The sequence below is a fragment of the Ictidomys tridecemlineatus genome, chromosome 3, assembly GCF_052094955.1.
Source record: "Ictidomys tridecemlineatus isolate mIctTri1 chromosome 3, mIctTri1.hap1, whole genome shotgun sequence".
Taxonomy (NCBI): domain Eukaryota; kingdom Metazoa; phylum Chordata; class Mammalia; order Rodentia; family Sciuridae; genus Ictidomys; species Ictidomys tridecemlineatus.
The window spans coordinates 129,204,198-129,219,457 of record NC_135479.1 but is presented as its reverse complement, the minus strand read 5'-3'; the positions used below and the strand labels follow the sequence as shown (position 1 = coordinate 129,219,457).

At 42.6% G+C, this 15,260-nt stretch overlaps 1 protein-coding gene across 6 annotated transcripts in view; it reads left to right on the top strand.

Annotated features, from left to right (window-relative positions):
• Nucleotides 1-14,754, top strand: part of Abcc5 (ATP binding cassette subfamily C member 5) — a 77,107-nt gene extending 62,353 nt beyond the window's left edge. For all 6 annotated transcript variants that reach the window (XM_005331062.4, XM_021730348.3, XM_078043788.1 and 3 more), the window contains 5 exons: nucleotides 2,201-2,360; nucleotides 9,248-9,326; nucleotides 10,321-10,434; nucleotides 11,099-11,263; nucleotides 14,255-14,754. In XM_005331062.4, the coding sequence (XP_005331119.2) occupies nucleotides 2,201-2,360; nucleotides 9,248-9,326; nucleotides 10,321-10,434; nucleotides 11,099-11,263; nucleotides 14,255-14,356 (620 nt within the window). In that variant the 3' untranslated portion in view covers nucleotides 14,357-14,754. The remainder of the gene's footprint in view (nucleotides 1-2,200; nucleotides 2,361-9,247; nucleotides 9,327-10,320; nucleotides 10,435-11,098; nucleotides 11,264-14,254) is intronic.
• The last annotated feature ends 506 nt before the right edge of the window (nucleotides 14,755-15,260 follow it).

Here is a 15,260-nt window from a genome sequence, read left to right as displayed (position 1 = left end):
ATGTGTCTGTCCTTGTATAAGAGGTGTCTTTGGTTCAATTATCATTAATTTCTGGGTTCCATGCTTTCTTGGCATCAAAATCATTTCAGCACTTTTTCTTGCCATGAGAAAATAAAAAAATAAAAAGAGACCTTTTGTCTTTTCTGGCCAATTTACTTTAAAGAGCCTTCTTAGGAAAGAAAAAGGCATTACCTACTTTCTGTTGGAGGGAATTATTTCATGTCAAAACAAGACACTGCCTCCAGGTGTTTCAGACTAAAAAGAAAATCCTCAGCCAAGGACATGTCTATCCCAAAGCTCTTATTTGTCCTCCCATAATGTCTCCTCTGCTATATTGGCCCCAGGGGTACATGCCTCTCCTCAAAACTGACTCATGTCCTTCCCTGTGATTTCCCTTTAACACAAGCAAGACAAACAAAAAATACTCAATAGGACGTCACTGAAAAGTAAGCAATGACAAAGAATAAACAAGAAAAATAGTAGTAAATAGTCTGAGTTACTGTTTCAACTCCAATCCTAACATGTCTTCTTCCAAGGCCCAGAGATGTGGCTCTGCCATGGTCACAGTCAGGAACACCTCTGTAGGGGTTTATTTCCCCTCCAGTCCAGATAGTCCAAATCCAGCACCTTTGGTTTAAGGGAGACAACTTGGCCATTTGTAGGAGCCCTGTTCCTTCCTTCTTACATCTTAAAGCACTGCCTCAGCCTGAGTGAGGTCTCCCTCCCCTTCTCATATCCGGGAAAGGGGCCAATAACCAAGTCCCCTGGTTCTGAATAGAGTCATTCATTTCTAGGAAGGGAACTGTCATGCTGTGTGGACCAGGTTTCCCAGCTGGTTTCTGGTAGTGCCTGTGAGGATTGCTGCTTTAGGAAGCATTAGGATGCTTGTTGTTCCTATTAGGTCATTGACAGGATTCGGCTCAGGAGACAAATCCCAACTGTAGGGATGTGGCTGCAGACATGGGGGTAAGGTAGGTGCTTTGTACCCTTGGTGACCACTGCAGAAACAGAGTCCTAGTGAGTCATTGAGGTTCTCATGAGGGGTCTTAGGAGGCAGGAGAAGGTTGTGAGGGTCAGAAAATGGGCCAAGGAAAAGTAGAGCCTGGGTTGAAACACCCTAGCTCTAGATCTAAACTAGGGTTGAATTACAGAAAGCTTTGTGGGATTTTTTTGGGTGGTTGTTTTTTTGTTCTGTTTTCATTTTTGGCATCATATGGAGAGACTTTTACATGGTTACTTGACTTAGTAATTTCAGTTCTAAGAATGTAACCCAAGGAAATTGATACATGGGAAAGTTTGAGCACTGAGATCTGTGCCACAACATTATTATAAAAAATTTACATAAACTAACTGTCCGGCCTCAGAGAAGACTAGATTAATTCATCATTGTGAATATGTTGGAACCACTCAAATTTTATCTGGTAAAGGTTGGATGAGTGCTTATTAAACAAGAGTCAGTGAATGAAACAGGGATAATATTGTATCTCTGGGATGATCTCAATTCCAAGGAAGAAACTTAAAGGAACTGTGTCAGTTGTGAGTTTATGGGAGGTGGACATTGTCTTCCTATATTGCATAGCTTTTCAAATGCAGATCAATTAAAAACTTCTGCCAGTCTTTAGAATACTGACCTCATTATTTCATCCACAGACCTACTTCTCTGCCACAGTTCCCTGTTTCAGGAAAGTCATCCACAGCCACACCTTTGCTCAAGCCAAAGCCTCCTGGCCTGGTGCATTTACCCCAGAACTTCTTCCTCTCCCCACTGCTCTGGCAATGAGAAGCCTTATCTTAGTTTCTTTCTCAGCCACAGTAAGGGGATGGAGAGAGGCAGGACCTCTTGTCCTCTGGTTTGCCCCCAGCCACTTGCTGTAGGACTGTGTTCCCCTCACTCTGCAGTCCACCCTGTGTGCCTGTTCCTGAGGGAGAACAGGCCTATTTCCACTTGACTCTCATGAACAGGAACCCATCTTTCTCGTGCCTCAGGCTGCAGCTGTGGATTTAAATGACTGCTTTGTAGCTTGGGAGCATTAAATGCTTTCTTCTGTCTCCACTGTTATTTATTCATTATCTCAGTCAATCAGTCAAAAGAATGATTGACTAGGAAGAGAAAAAGATGATTTTGCCCTGGGGATAAACCAGTTTTGTCTTCCCAGAAGTTGCTAATAGAGCTACTTTTCTGCCTGTCTTCGATCACCAGGGAAGTCCTCTCTAGGGATGGCCCTTTTCCGTCTGGTGGAGTTATCTGGAGGCTGCATCAAGATTGATGGAGTGAGAATCAGTGATATTGGCCTTGCTGACCTCCGAAGCAAACTCTCCATCATTCCTCAAGAACCAGTGCTGTTCAGTGGCACTGTCAGGTAAGGACCTGGGCACCTGCATGCTTCCTGCCTCACTTAGAGGCTGGGTGGATACGTACACTGTGCCAGAGCTGGCACCTGGGACAAGATCCCGTGACCTCAGTCCAGTGATTTCCCCTCCACGCTGTGTGTTTTATTTATTTGTTTATTCATTTTTCTGTTACTAGAGATTGAACCCAGGAGCACTTAACCACTGAGCCATATCCCCAGCCCTTTTTATGTTTTGTTTTTGAGACAGGGTCTCACTAAGTTGCTTCAGGCTTAAGTTGCTAAGGCTGGCTTTGAACTTACGATGCTCCTGCCTCAGACTCTTATGCTACCTGGATTACAGGCATGCACCACCATGCTCAGCATATACTGTATACTTTCTGTTGCAGAGACAAGAGGCAACTCTGCTGCATGAACCACTTTAACTAAGTAGGGCAGAGTGGTCCTGCAATGGATGAGAGAGATCAGAGAGATTTGGGCCAGAGTTCTTCCCCATGAATAGATAAATTACCAATCCTAAACCTGTTTCCTCACCCCTAAAATAGGGATACTTTTGTTGTTGTAAATTGAATAAATTCATACAAACAATACAAGCCCAGAGCCTGGTCAATGACAGACAAGTCAATAAATGGTGGCTGCTACCATCAGTCTCATTACCATTGCCCTGCATCTGCCTCCCAGTCCAAAGTTACAACCCAAAGGATAGTTTTCAGGCATTATTACCCCTCAGATTTTTTTTTCATTTTCTAGTGTCTCCTTGCTCTGGACCCTTTTCTTCCCTTTTATTTATTTATTTATTTATTTATTTATTTATGCCAAAGATGGAACCCAGGGCCTCCCACAGGCTAAACAGGCACTCTACAACTGAGCTGCACCCTCAACCCACTTCCCCCATCTTTGGTACTTACTCTGGAATGATGTTTCTTTCTGAAATCTAACAGAATGCCAAAGATAAAGTTCCTCTTCTTAAAATAGTAATTTTATTAAATTTATTAAAATAGTAATCAAGAAGAAAGTCATCTTTCCTTTTTGTTACCCTAAACTCTATCCTTCAGTTTCTGTCTCCTATGTGTGTGTCTATAATTTGTGTCCATTTCAATTCAAACTGTCTCTTTTTGGAAATAAAAACAGTTTTGACGATATAGTTGCCCTAGATTGGACTTCTTTAAAATCATTCTGAAAGTAATATTGCCATTCCTCTTTAATTTTTAGCAGCTCAAAAAATTAGATACCAACTTAATTTTCAATAACAATAGCCAATGTTCAGACTTGTCTTTAAAGCTAAGTGATTCCCTTCTTCAGAAATGGCATTTGAACTAATTTTTTTTTTTTAAGAAGGCTTGGTAGATACTTTGATTTGCTTAGACCACTGTACTAAAATACTGTAGGCTAGTACAATTTATTGTTCACAGTTCTAAGAACTCCAAGACTGCATCTGGTAAGGGCCCTCTTCCTATCTTATTATATTCTCATGTGGCCTTTGCTTGGTGTATACATGCAGACAGAGCAGAGCAAGAAAGTTTTTGTGTTCCTTCCTCTTCTTAGAAGGGCACTAATCCTATCACAAGGACCCCATCTTCATGACCTCATCTAAACCTACTTACCTCCAGAAGATCCCATCTCCAAATACTGTCACATTGTTAGATAAGTTGGGGGGTATACAAACATCCAGTTTATACTAGTCAATAAACTGAACTTATACCCATTTTCATGTAGAGTCAGCACTCTGGGAGTGTTTATTTTGGCATTTCTCTCATTGAACTTGGACAGTGTGTTCTGGATCCTTTGATGATAATGAGTCATTTCCTTTGGATATTGAGGTAACAAGGTCATTTAAGCAATGTCAGAAGAGAATTAGAAATCATTGAAAGGTCAGGTTTAAACTTAAGACATTGGAACGTGTTGCCGAGTCTTCTCTTCTCATAAAACTTTCTATTTTTGGATACCATAGGAACACTTTGGAGGGAAAAATGGCCTTTTATTATTTGGCCCTAGACAAAAGCACTGTATTTTTTTTTTTACTGTTGCTTTTTCATCATCATTTACAAGAGAATTAAGAAAGCATGGAAAACTTCAGACTGAACTTGAAAATGTTGCTACCAAAAAGCCTTAATTTTCTTTTTTCTTTTCTTTCTTCCTTTTTTTTTTTTTTTTTTTTTTTGGTGCTAAAGATTGAATGCAAGGGTGCTTAAACATACTTAGCCCTTTTTAAATTTTTTTATTTTGAGATAGGTTCTTGCTTAGTTGCTTAGGGCCTCCCTAAGTTGCTGAGGCTGGCTTTGAACTTGAGATCCTTCTGCTTCAGCTTCCCAAGTCGCTGGCACAAACCTGTGCCACCACACCCAACTAAAAAACCTTAACTTTAATAGCACTTTGTTTGGATTTGTGAATTGGGGGCTTCGAGAGTTTATGATTTAGAATTGACCATAGTGTGTACAACTCTGTTCGTGGAATGTGTGAGGGGCGTTGTGTGCAACTTTAGTGGAATTGGGACCATTTGGTATCATATCCAGAGAGATGTTTGTAGCCTTGTAGACAAACTGAGGAGGTGGTGTTATTGCATTCACAGTGCTATTTGGGCAGGTAGCTCTGCAAACTCAGAAAATTTTGTAAACATAATTTCTGCTGTTCTAGTTTTGGCTTGTTCAGTCAGTAGATAACTAAAAAGGTCGAATTTGAGAGCATCTATTCTCCTCCTTTTATCTACCCCTTGTGCCCCCCTGGTTTCTTATAGATTCCCAAAGAATATTTTAGTTTGTCACATTCATTTGCTTTTCTTAGTAGGAAGCCTGAAATGAGCTTCCCAAGCAAGGGCAGACTAGATAAGCTATTTCCTCATCTGCCTCCTAGAGGCTTTGAATCTGGAAATCTCATTTCCACCACCATTAACCAATGTTGAGGGCAGGTGCATCTTGAGATACCAGCAAGCAATTAAAGCTTGAAAGGAGCTCTTAGAGGGAAAGCAAAATGAAAAACAAGATCAAGCAAACTCAGAAAATCCTGAGGTCTAAATTCCTGAATTGGTCTGCATATGTATATAATCAAAATCATAGACCAGATGATTTGCAGCCACACCCCTCCTTAGATTTAACCAGAATCTCAGTCCATCCCCCATATCTGCATCCCAGTCCTCCCTCATGCTGGGCTTGGGTTCTCAGGCCTACGTTTCTGTTGCTGTTCCTTTCCTTGCCTTTTGCCCTGATATTTGTCTCCACGAGAAAAGGCCCCAAGCCAGGGCCTTAAGTGCTTTTCTAGCCTCTCCCTCCCATGGCCTGGGCAGTGCTCTGCTTTCCTCCCCCTTTCCCAGAGGTCCCTGTGCCCAGCTCTGGCCTCTGCACTTTCACCCCAGCTAATGTACTTTCTGTCCTTTGGGCTGTTTGCTGCCTGGCTGGGCTGGTGGCTATTGCTCTGAAGTGAGATTGATTGTCCCCAGCTGTCACTCTAGTCTGTCCTGAGTCTTGTTCCCCTGTGAGTGATGGTGGCCTCCTCATCTGAACAGTTCTACTCAGCATCCATCCATTCATTAGCAAGGTAGCTATGTTCTCATTTTTCTATCCAGGTGCCCTCTGACTCGTTTGATCTGTTCATTAAGTTTTCGTACTTTTAAGAAATATCTGTAGCTTTCAGCTCACAATCACAGCAAAAACAACTGGAACCATAACTGGCTCATTCCATTTTGGCTCATCCTGGGCGAGCAACTGGTACAGGAGCATCTGGGACTTGAGATGGCTTAGAAGTTGCTCCAGATTGGCTAAAGCACAGCTTTAGAATCTCAGGGCTTTTAGTTGTCTCTAAATTCTTTTCTGGCTTTAAGGAACCTCCTTTTCCTCTTTTTGATAGTCTTCTTGTCAAATTTGGGAACCCCTCTCCCCACTCCAAAAAAAAAAAATTTAGTCTCTCTATCAGAAAGAAACAGTCCACTAGATAGTATCTAACATTTGTTGAAAAGTCATTCTATACTGGGCACTGCTGCTCTTACAGTAACACAGCAAGAGTGATAGTGGCAGCTAAGCTTAGTGAGGACTCAGGATGAATTAGTTGTGCTAATTCATCAAATACTCAAAACTCCATGAGGTAGGTACTATTATTATTCCTGTTTTATAGACAGAAGAAATGAAACCCAGAGAAGTTAAGTAATTAACTAAAGAGAGCTGAAAGTGGCAGAGCTAGAATTTGAACCTAGGCCAGCTGGCTGCAGTGTCTCACTGATGCCTCCTGAAGGATGTGTTGTGACACTGCTCATAATTACAACTTTGAGGGAGAGTCCATCCCTCTAAAAAGCAGAGGCAAGCTTACCTCCCCAGGGGTCTTGACCTTTAGTGACCTTTTACAGCATCTTCAAAGTCTCCTGGTTTACCTCCCCCGCCTTGAGAAAAATTTCCACACAGTCTGCTGCTTTCTTTAGTCTTTGTCATTTACTCTGCGTTCACTTCCTTCATCACCTAATTTTACCCTTAACAACCAACAGCCAGGATCAGCCCATGTTTCTGAATAACTGTTTTGAGCTTTCCTGAAGAGGTATGTGAGTTCCAGCGCCTCCTGCTGAGGACCAAGTCTTCTCAGGAGCCCCCACCCCAGATGGTAGGACAGGGTGTTTAGTACCAGGTCTTCCACTGGATCTTTTACATGATCTCACACCCTGGGAGGTGTTCTTGGCTTCATTTAACAGTGGCCAGTAGGCAGCTTAGAAGATGCTTAAAATGTAGAAAACCAAAGATGGAAATGCACTTTTGGCAACATCAGGACCCCCAGGAGTTCAGATTATTAAAAATAAGCACCCTCATGTTTAGGGTTCTTTTTTTTTTTCTCCTGTCCATCTGCCCATCTGAGTACTTCTGATGCACTATATGCATAACTTGCTTTCCTTGCTGTCTGAGGGTCAGACCCAGGACCATCTGGCTTCTCTAAATGAGGGGGTATTTTTTCTATTCCTGATTAGCTCCCTGGTGAGAATGGTCTGGTCTGCCTTAATGTGCATATAGACCACCCACTGGTGCAAGTAAGTATTCTTTATGTGAAACCCATGGATTAGTCCTCCGAGGTTCCTTCAGCTGCTGTGATGGGCCCAGGGTTTTGGGGTCAACCCTGTCAACGTGTCTGCCAAGCTTTCACCCATTGAAAATCTGGTGGGCAGGCTGCTTAGTGAGCAGGCAGCTGTCCTCCTGTATGCTATTTGTCTGATAAGAAGTATTTGATGAATTTAGTAGGTTTGCTTCCTTCCTAGAGTTTCATAACAAAGTTCAGTCAGCCATTTGTATCCACGGGTTCCCCATCCATGAATTCAACCAACTTCAGATTGAAAATGCCCCCCCCCTCCATTGTATCTATACTAAATTGTACACTTTTTTTTGTCATTATTCCTTGAACAATGTAATATGAAACTATTTATATGACATTTACATTGCATTAGGTATTATAAGTAGTCTAGAGATGATTTAAAGTATATGGGAGGATGCGTGCAGGTTCTATGGAAATTCTGTGCCATTTTACATAAAGTGCTTAAGCATCCATGGATTCTGGTGTCATTGAGGGTCCTGAAGCTGATCCCCTATGGATACCAAAGAACAACTGTACCACAAACTAGGTGGAGTAAAACAACAGAAATGTATGGTCTGAGAGTTCTGGAGGCCAGAAATCTGAAATCAAGGTATTTCAGGCCTCCCTCTGACACTCATAGGGGAGTCCCTCTCTTTCTTTGCCTCTTCTGGCTTCTGGCCGTTGGCTTATAGATGTGTCCCTCTGGCCTCTGCCTCCACTGTCAATATGATGTTCAGAAATGTCCAGTCCTATTCCTTTGGTATCATTTGATTTCTTTGAGGTAGAAACAATCAGTACATTAAACATCAGTAATCCCCAAACTAGTAATCTGTACCAAAAAAAATCCCTTCCTTCTGAGTCACCCTTTTCCCTCTCTCCTTTCCACTCTGCCCTTCATTTTCTTTTCCTGATTGGGCCGGGCTGTCATTGGGCTGCCTGCTCAGTGATAGGGCTCTCAGCTGGGTGCATTGAGAAAGACAGCAGGGGTTGCGGTGTGGCTGAGTGGCAGAGTGCTTGCCTAGCATGCATTAGGCTCTGGGTTAGATCCCCAGTGCTACAAAAAGAAAAGACATTTTTCTATCCTTCTAAGCTTATACATATTAAGAGATGTATTTTTTAACACATTGACACAGGAAAAAATCTGAAAGGATATCTGCCAAAATACTAACAGTGTTTGTTTCGAGGGGTATCATTAGAGGTGTTTAAAACATGCTCATTTTTGTTCTGTGTTTTGCATATCTGTATTTTTAAAAAATTTCCTCGGCTTGGGAAGCTGAAGCAGGAGCATGGTAAATTCAAAGCCAGCCTCAGCAATTTAGCAAGGCCCTAAGCAACTCATCGAGACCCTATTTCTAAATAAAATATTTAAAAGGGCTGGGGATGTGGCTCAGTGAGTGGTTCAGTACCCCTGGATTTAATCCCTAGTACCAAAAAAAGTAAAAGAAAAAAGACAGAAAAATATTTGTATGACTAGTATTATTATTTTTTTTAATATTTTATTTTTTAGTTGGACACAATATATTTATTTATTTATTTATTTATTTTTGTGGTGCTGAGGATCGAACCCAGGGCCTCGCATGTGCTAATCGAGCGCTCTACCACTGAGCCACAACCCCAGCCCCTGACTAGTATTATTTACACAGTAAAAAGTTAAAGTTGAATCAAGTTTTATAAAGAAGAAAGGGAGGCCCAGTCTGCTCTCAGACTTCTTTGTGGCTGCTTGTGGAATGAGCCATCTGTGACTTTCAGGGCTAGAATCCTCTGTTCTGTGTGTGCATGTTAAACTTTCACTACTGTCAATACTTGGAGTTTGATTGCTTAAACTCTGACCTCTGAAAATTTCTTACTTCATTTCTCTCTAGATCAAATTTGGACCCCTTCAACCAGTACACTGAAGACCAGATATGGGATGCCCTAGAAAGGACACACATGAAAGAATGTGTAAGTGAAGAGCCCAACATGAGCTGTGCTGGAATTGTAAGGGGAGAAACCCAGGGGTGCTGCCCTCACTCCCCAGCCTGCTCTGGCTCCCCCTGCCAGCAGCCACCTTTCCCCCAAAGCCAAGATGTTGTGAAAGAGTGCTTTGGAGAAGAGCTTCCCAGGCATTTCAGATATATCCTAAGGGTTGGTTCCTCCTAGCCTCATTTCCCACACCACCCATGGTCATATTGCCTCATACTATCCATTGACTGTAAAGATATTAATGACAACTCAGAATTTATTAATGCTTTTAAATTAATTTTCATTAATCATAACAGTGTAATACTTTTGCAGCAACTATGTATGTGTAAAAGTCATATAATTTACTGAGTCTGCAGAAAACATGTAGTATGCATGTGAATCACAGATCTCTTAGGGCAACTCAGCAGGCCCCTACCAGGAGCCACATCCTGAAGATGGGTACCACTGGCCTGGAGTCGGGCTCTAGTTTGCCCAAGTTGAGTCAGGCTCAGTATCCCCTACCTCGATTCAAATAGATAAGCCCTGCTTTCGTCTTTCTCACTGGGCTTTCTCCAACAGTTTCATTTGAAGAATATGTTCCACGGCTTACAAAAATAAGAGTTTGACAGCCACAGGCCTGCAGCCTTGGCCTTTAGGAGTGGACTTTTGTTTACTCCATTTCCTTTTATATGATCATAATTTCAGAACCAAAAATGAGGGGCCACAATCTGACAAGATTTGTGGGACATATAAATATTGGAACTTCTGGGATGTTTTGATGGTGTGGAACTAACAGAATCCTATATTCAAAACGTAGGCTGTCATAGAAAACGTGGATTCTAGTACACGTGATCATATGTCCCTTCTTTCAGATGAGCCAAGAATTGCCTGGTAATTCTTTGAGAAGTTTCAGAATCATTTCTTTTTGCCTCTGGAAGTTGAAAAGGTTGAATTTGGATTTTTACTCTTCCAATCTTTGCTTCCCCACCCCTAGATTGCTCAGCTACCTCTGAAACTTGAATCTGAAGTGATGGAGAACGGGGACAACTTCTCTGTGGGGGAGCGGCAGCTCTTGTGCATAGCACGGGCCCTGCTTCGTCACTGTAAGGTGAGAGCACAGTGAGGTGAGGCACTGGGCTGGTGGTGGGAACAAAGAGCAGCAAAGAAGAGCTGGAGTGGGGAATGCAACCTTGCTTACGGCCATGGGTCCCAGGCTCCTATCTCCAAGCCCAGGAGCACTATCCAAAAGCATGGCCAGCGTTGCTTCTAAATTAGCCTTAACACAATTTAGTATATGGGTTTGGGGAGGTGTCTTTTATTATGTTTTTGAACCTCCCTAAGCCTTCAGAATCCAAGGACACTGTTATTTCTGGCCAGGGAATAGTTATAGCCCTGTAGACTGTAGACAGAAGATTGAACGGCTTCAGGAGACTTCCAGGTCATCAAATGGAACCCCTCTTCATTTTACAAATAGGAAAAAGGAGGTTCAGAAAAGTTAAGGTGTACATCAAAATCCACACAGCAAGTAGGATCAAGTATTTAATTAACAGTATTATGTGTGTGTCCTGTTTGTGGAAATCAAGGCAAATGTGGGTTTTTTTCAGTTCTAAGCCAAAACATATTTTTATACATGTATATCTACTTAGAAAAAAAACAATGTATAGCATAGAATTTAAATAATGAAATACATTTTAGTGAAACTGAGATTAACCAGAATGGAATTAAGGAATTAAGCATTCTGGATCCCTTTTTCTTCTCTGCTTTGCTGGCAGATTCTGATTTTAGATGAAGCCACAGCTGCCATGGATACGGAGACAGACTTACTGATTCAAGAGACCATCCGAGAAGCATTCGCAGACTGCACCATGCTGACGATTGCCCATCGCCTGCATACAGTTTTAGGCTCTGATAGGATTATGGTGCTGGCCCAGGGACAGGTACTGAGCCCTTCAGGGACTTTGGCTTGGCATGTGGCTTTTTCTGGGAGGAAAGCTGCCCTCTGCTAGTGATGGGCTGATTGCCATCTTCATGTGGTCCTAGGCATTCAGATAAGCAGCCATAGCAACACTATTCTGGTTGCCCTTGGGAGGGAAATAATCTAGAGATGGAATCAGGTGGACTCCTACTACACTTTCATTTTGTTTTAATAGTTCTTTTGTTGATTGTAATCAATGTCACTTTGAGGTAGGGCAGAGAGCACATGTACTTAGTGATTCATTCACCTATATAAGAACCACCTAAGGCATATTTGACCAGCCACTTGTGTTCGCTTTTTGCAATAATATAGTGGTGTCAAACTTCTTACCCTGTTGCTCCAGACGTCCCCACAGTCTGGTTCTAGCTTAGCCTTCTTCGTTTCCCACCTTTCTTTGCAGGCATCATTGGCTGTAGACAATCTTGCATCCTCTAAGCCTTGTCCACTCTCTGTCTTCACTCTGAGAGCTCTACTACCTGCTTATAGCCTGCCTGTCCCTGAAGAAGGACAGGGCTCAAATGCAAAGCTTTCATGAGACTCCCTAGTTGCCTCAGCCTTCTTAAACTTTATCTGTCCCTTTTTTTGTAGTCCTGTACTTCATCTGTAGTGATTCTGAGATGTTCTGTCTCCCTGGAGAGCCCCCTGTAAGCTCTCTGAAGGAGGGGTCCCACCTCCCCTTCTCTGGGTCCCCAGCAGCACTGTGTTCCACAGTTCTTCTTACGAGCAGTTGTCAAGTAAATTTATGTTGGACAAATACCTCCTCTGTGTGCCCCGGGATAGAAATAAATTAATAATTTGGTAGAAATAGGCCATTCATAATGGCTTGTCTTCTGTTATTAATGATAATGGCACCACAACAGCCACTTTTATTAAAGGTTTATTGTGTGTCATCACTGTGCTTAGAGCTTTACAAGTCATCTCGCAATGTGACTCCATTGTTACAACAGCCAGAACCAGGCAGGAGCGCTAACTCTGCTTCACAGATGAGGGAACGCGGGCTCAGGGGCCTCAGGGCCCCAGGAAGTGAACTCAGGCCCTGAAACCCAAGCCAGTGCTTTTAACCACCACTCCTCACTACTGGGGGGGTGGGCACATTGAGAAAAGCATTCTGTAGGACCGATTCAGCCAGGACTCAAAAACTAAGTTGAGAAAATGTAGGGAGAGATGATTTTTTTCCTTTTCCTGAAATTATTTTAATATTAGTATTTTTTTGTGACTGTCCTTTACATGATCCTAAATGTTTAGATTCTTTTTAATATATTAGTTATGCAGCACTACTACTGTGTTTGTAGGTATTAAATAGAACTTAATAAAATAAGGTAAAAGGAAGAAAAATTTTAAAAATAATATATGTGTGTGTGTATATTTTTTTTTTAAAGGAACACACACACCAACTGGTTGCTGTGTCTCACTCTTGAGATTGCTTGCCCCATTCTCCCTTGAATATGTGTCTACTTTCCCAGATAAACCTCTTTGAAAAAAAGGATAATAATAAAAAATAAAATAAAACAAAGTAGAACACCTTCTAGGAATTTTTTGTAGGGGGAGGGTAATGAGGGATTGAATTTAGGGGCACTAAACCACTGAGCCACATCCCCAGCTCAGTTTGTATTTTATTTAAAGACAGGGTCTCACTGAGTTATTTATTAGAGCCTCAGTTTTGCTAAAACTGGCTTTGAACTCATGATCCTCCTATCTCAGCCTCCAAAGCTGCTGGGATTACAAGAGTGTGCCACCATACCTGGCTAGGAAAAAGACAGCAATCCAGGCCTGTTTGTTTCTAGGGATAACTCAATGTGTTTTGGAGTTGGAGAACAATTGACTCTTTATGAGCACTCTGACCTTCTCTCCCCTTAATTTTTTTTCTTATTAAATAATCCTTCTACTTCCTTCTACCCTGGTCAAAGTCCCTGAGCCTGAAAAGCGAAGTTAACCTTTCTCTTTCTCAACTGTTGTGAGGATTGATTACATGTTGAGAGATGGCACATAAATCACTAAGCATAATGCTGACACATAATAAACTTTAATAAAAGAAGTTATTGTGGGCTGGGAGCAGAGGCACACACCCATAATCCCAGTGACTCTGGAGGCTGAATCAAGAGGATTGCATGTTTTAGGCCAGTCTTGGCAATTCAGCAAAGCTCGAAGCAACTTGGTGAGGCCCTGTCTCAAAAAACAGGTGGGGGTTGGGGAGTCTGGGGATGTAGCTCAGTGGTAAAGCACCCTAGGTTCAATCCACAGTACTCCCCACCAAAAAAAGTAGTCACTGTGGTACCATTATTATCAGTAATAGATTACAAGTTTCTCATGATATATAAGTTGTTCTTTCTGCAAGACATTAATTTTAGTAAAACCTAAAACACACAAAAAGGCAAAAACAAGATCACAAGTTGTTTATCCTCACACCCCCAAGATAAGCACTGTGATACATCGAGTCTCCCCTGACAGCACTTTTCAAACATCACAGACTCCCACATGTGGGATGCCCTCTGCCTTATACACATGGTGGCTTCTGCCTGGAAGTCCATCTCCAGGATGGATGGTTGACTAAGTCAATCCCTTCCTTTTTTTTCCCTGCCAATTAGGCATCCTGAGCTCTTCCTTTACCGTCTGTAGGGTTTGATTAGTTTACACAGCAAAATGGCACATGTCTGTGTGTCCTTGACTTAAGCCATAGTCGTTCCCCTGCAGTGTTAGAACCTGTTGATCGATTCCTTCATTCCCAAGGCTAGAAGAAATGGGATTTATACACAGAGAGTCTAGAGGTCTCTCTCCCTGAACTTTTCTTTACTCCCTGGGTATTTGGGAAAATGGATGCAGCAAGACTAGTTGTCTCCCTGGCTTCATCCTATTGGGAAGTTTTGGGGTGTGCCTCTCTTCCTTAGCAGTAGGTCCTGTGAGTCACCCCGACTGTCCCACAGTCACATTCTGACAGCATCTCCTCTTCTTGCAGGTGGTGGAGTTTGACACCCCATCAGTCCTTCTGTCCAATGACAGCTCCCGGTTCTACGCCATGTTTGCTGCTGCAGAGAACAAGGTGGCTGTCAAGGGCTAACTCCTCCCACTGACGAAGTCCTTTCTTCAGAGCATCGCCATTCCCTGCCTGGGGCGGGCCCCTCGTGTCCTCCTGCCGACCTTGCCTTTCCCGATTTTATCTTTCGCACAGCACTTCAGGATCGGCTTGTGTGTTTCACTTTTAGGGAGAATCATATTTTGATTATTGTATTTATTCCATATTCATGTAAACAAAATTTAGTTTTTGTTCTTAATTTCACTCTAAAAGGTTCAGGGAACCGTTACTATAAATGTATCAGAGGCCTATAATGAAGCTTTATACGTGTAGCTATATCTATATATAATTCTGTATATAGCCTATATTTACAGTGAAAATGTAAGCTGTTTATTTTATATTAAAATAAGCACTGTGCTAATAACAGTGCATATTCCTTTCTATCATTTTTGTACAGTTTGCTGCACTAGAGATCTGGTTTTGCTATTAGACTGTAGGAAGGGTAGCATTTTGTTGTTCTCTAGCTGGATGTCTCATGGTGCTGGGCTTTCTGGGTGTCCCAAGGAAGACGTGTGGCAATAGCAGGCCCTCCACGGCCCCCTCTGCTGACTTCCCGCAGCCACTCCAGGGACGGGATGGGGCTGCTGGAGGCCTGGCAGAGCGCTGTGAATTCTCAGGGCTCCTGCTTTCTGTCCTGGTGTCACTTACTGTTTCTGTCAGGAGAGCAGTGGGGCATAGCCCCAGACCCCTTTCCCCCCCTCCAGCAGGAATGAGAGTCGCAGACACATTCCTCATGGGGGGTGGGGGGGTGGTGTCTTTCCTGCCTTCCTCTTTTTGCTGTTGTTTCTAAACTGGAATCAGTCCATTCACAGAGAGTCCCACTGCCTCAGGTTCCTAAAGCTGCCCACTGCACGGGGCTGTCCAGCTCCGAGACCTGTTGGCTCCCAGC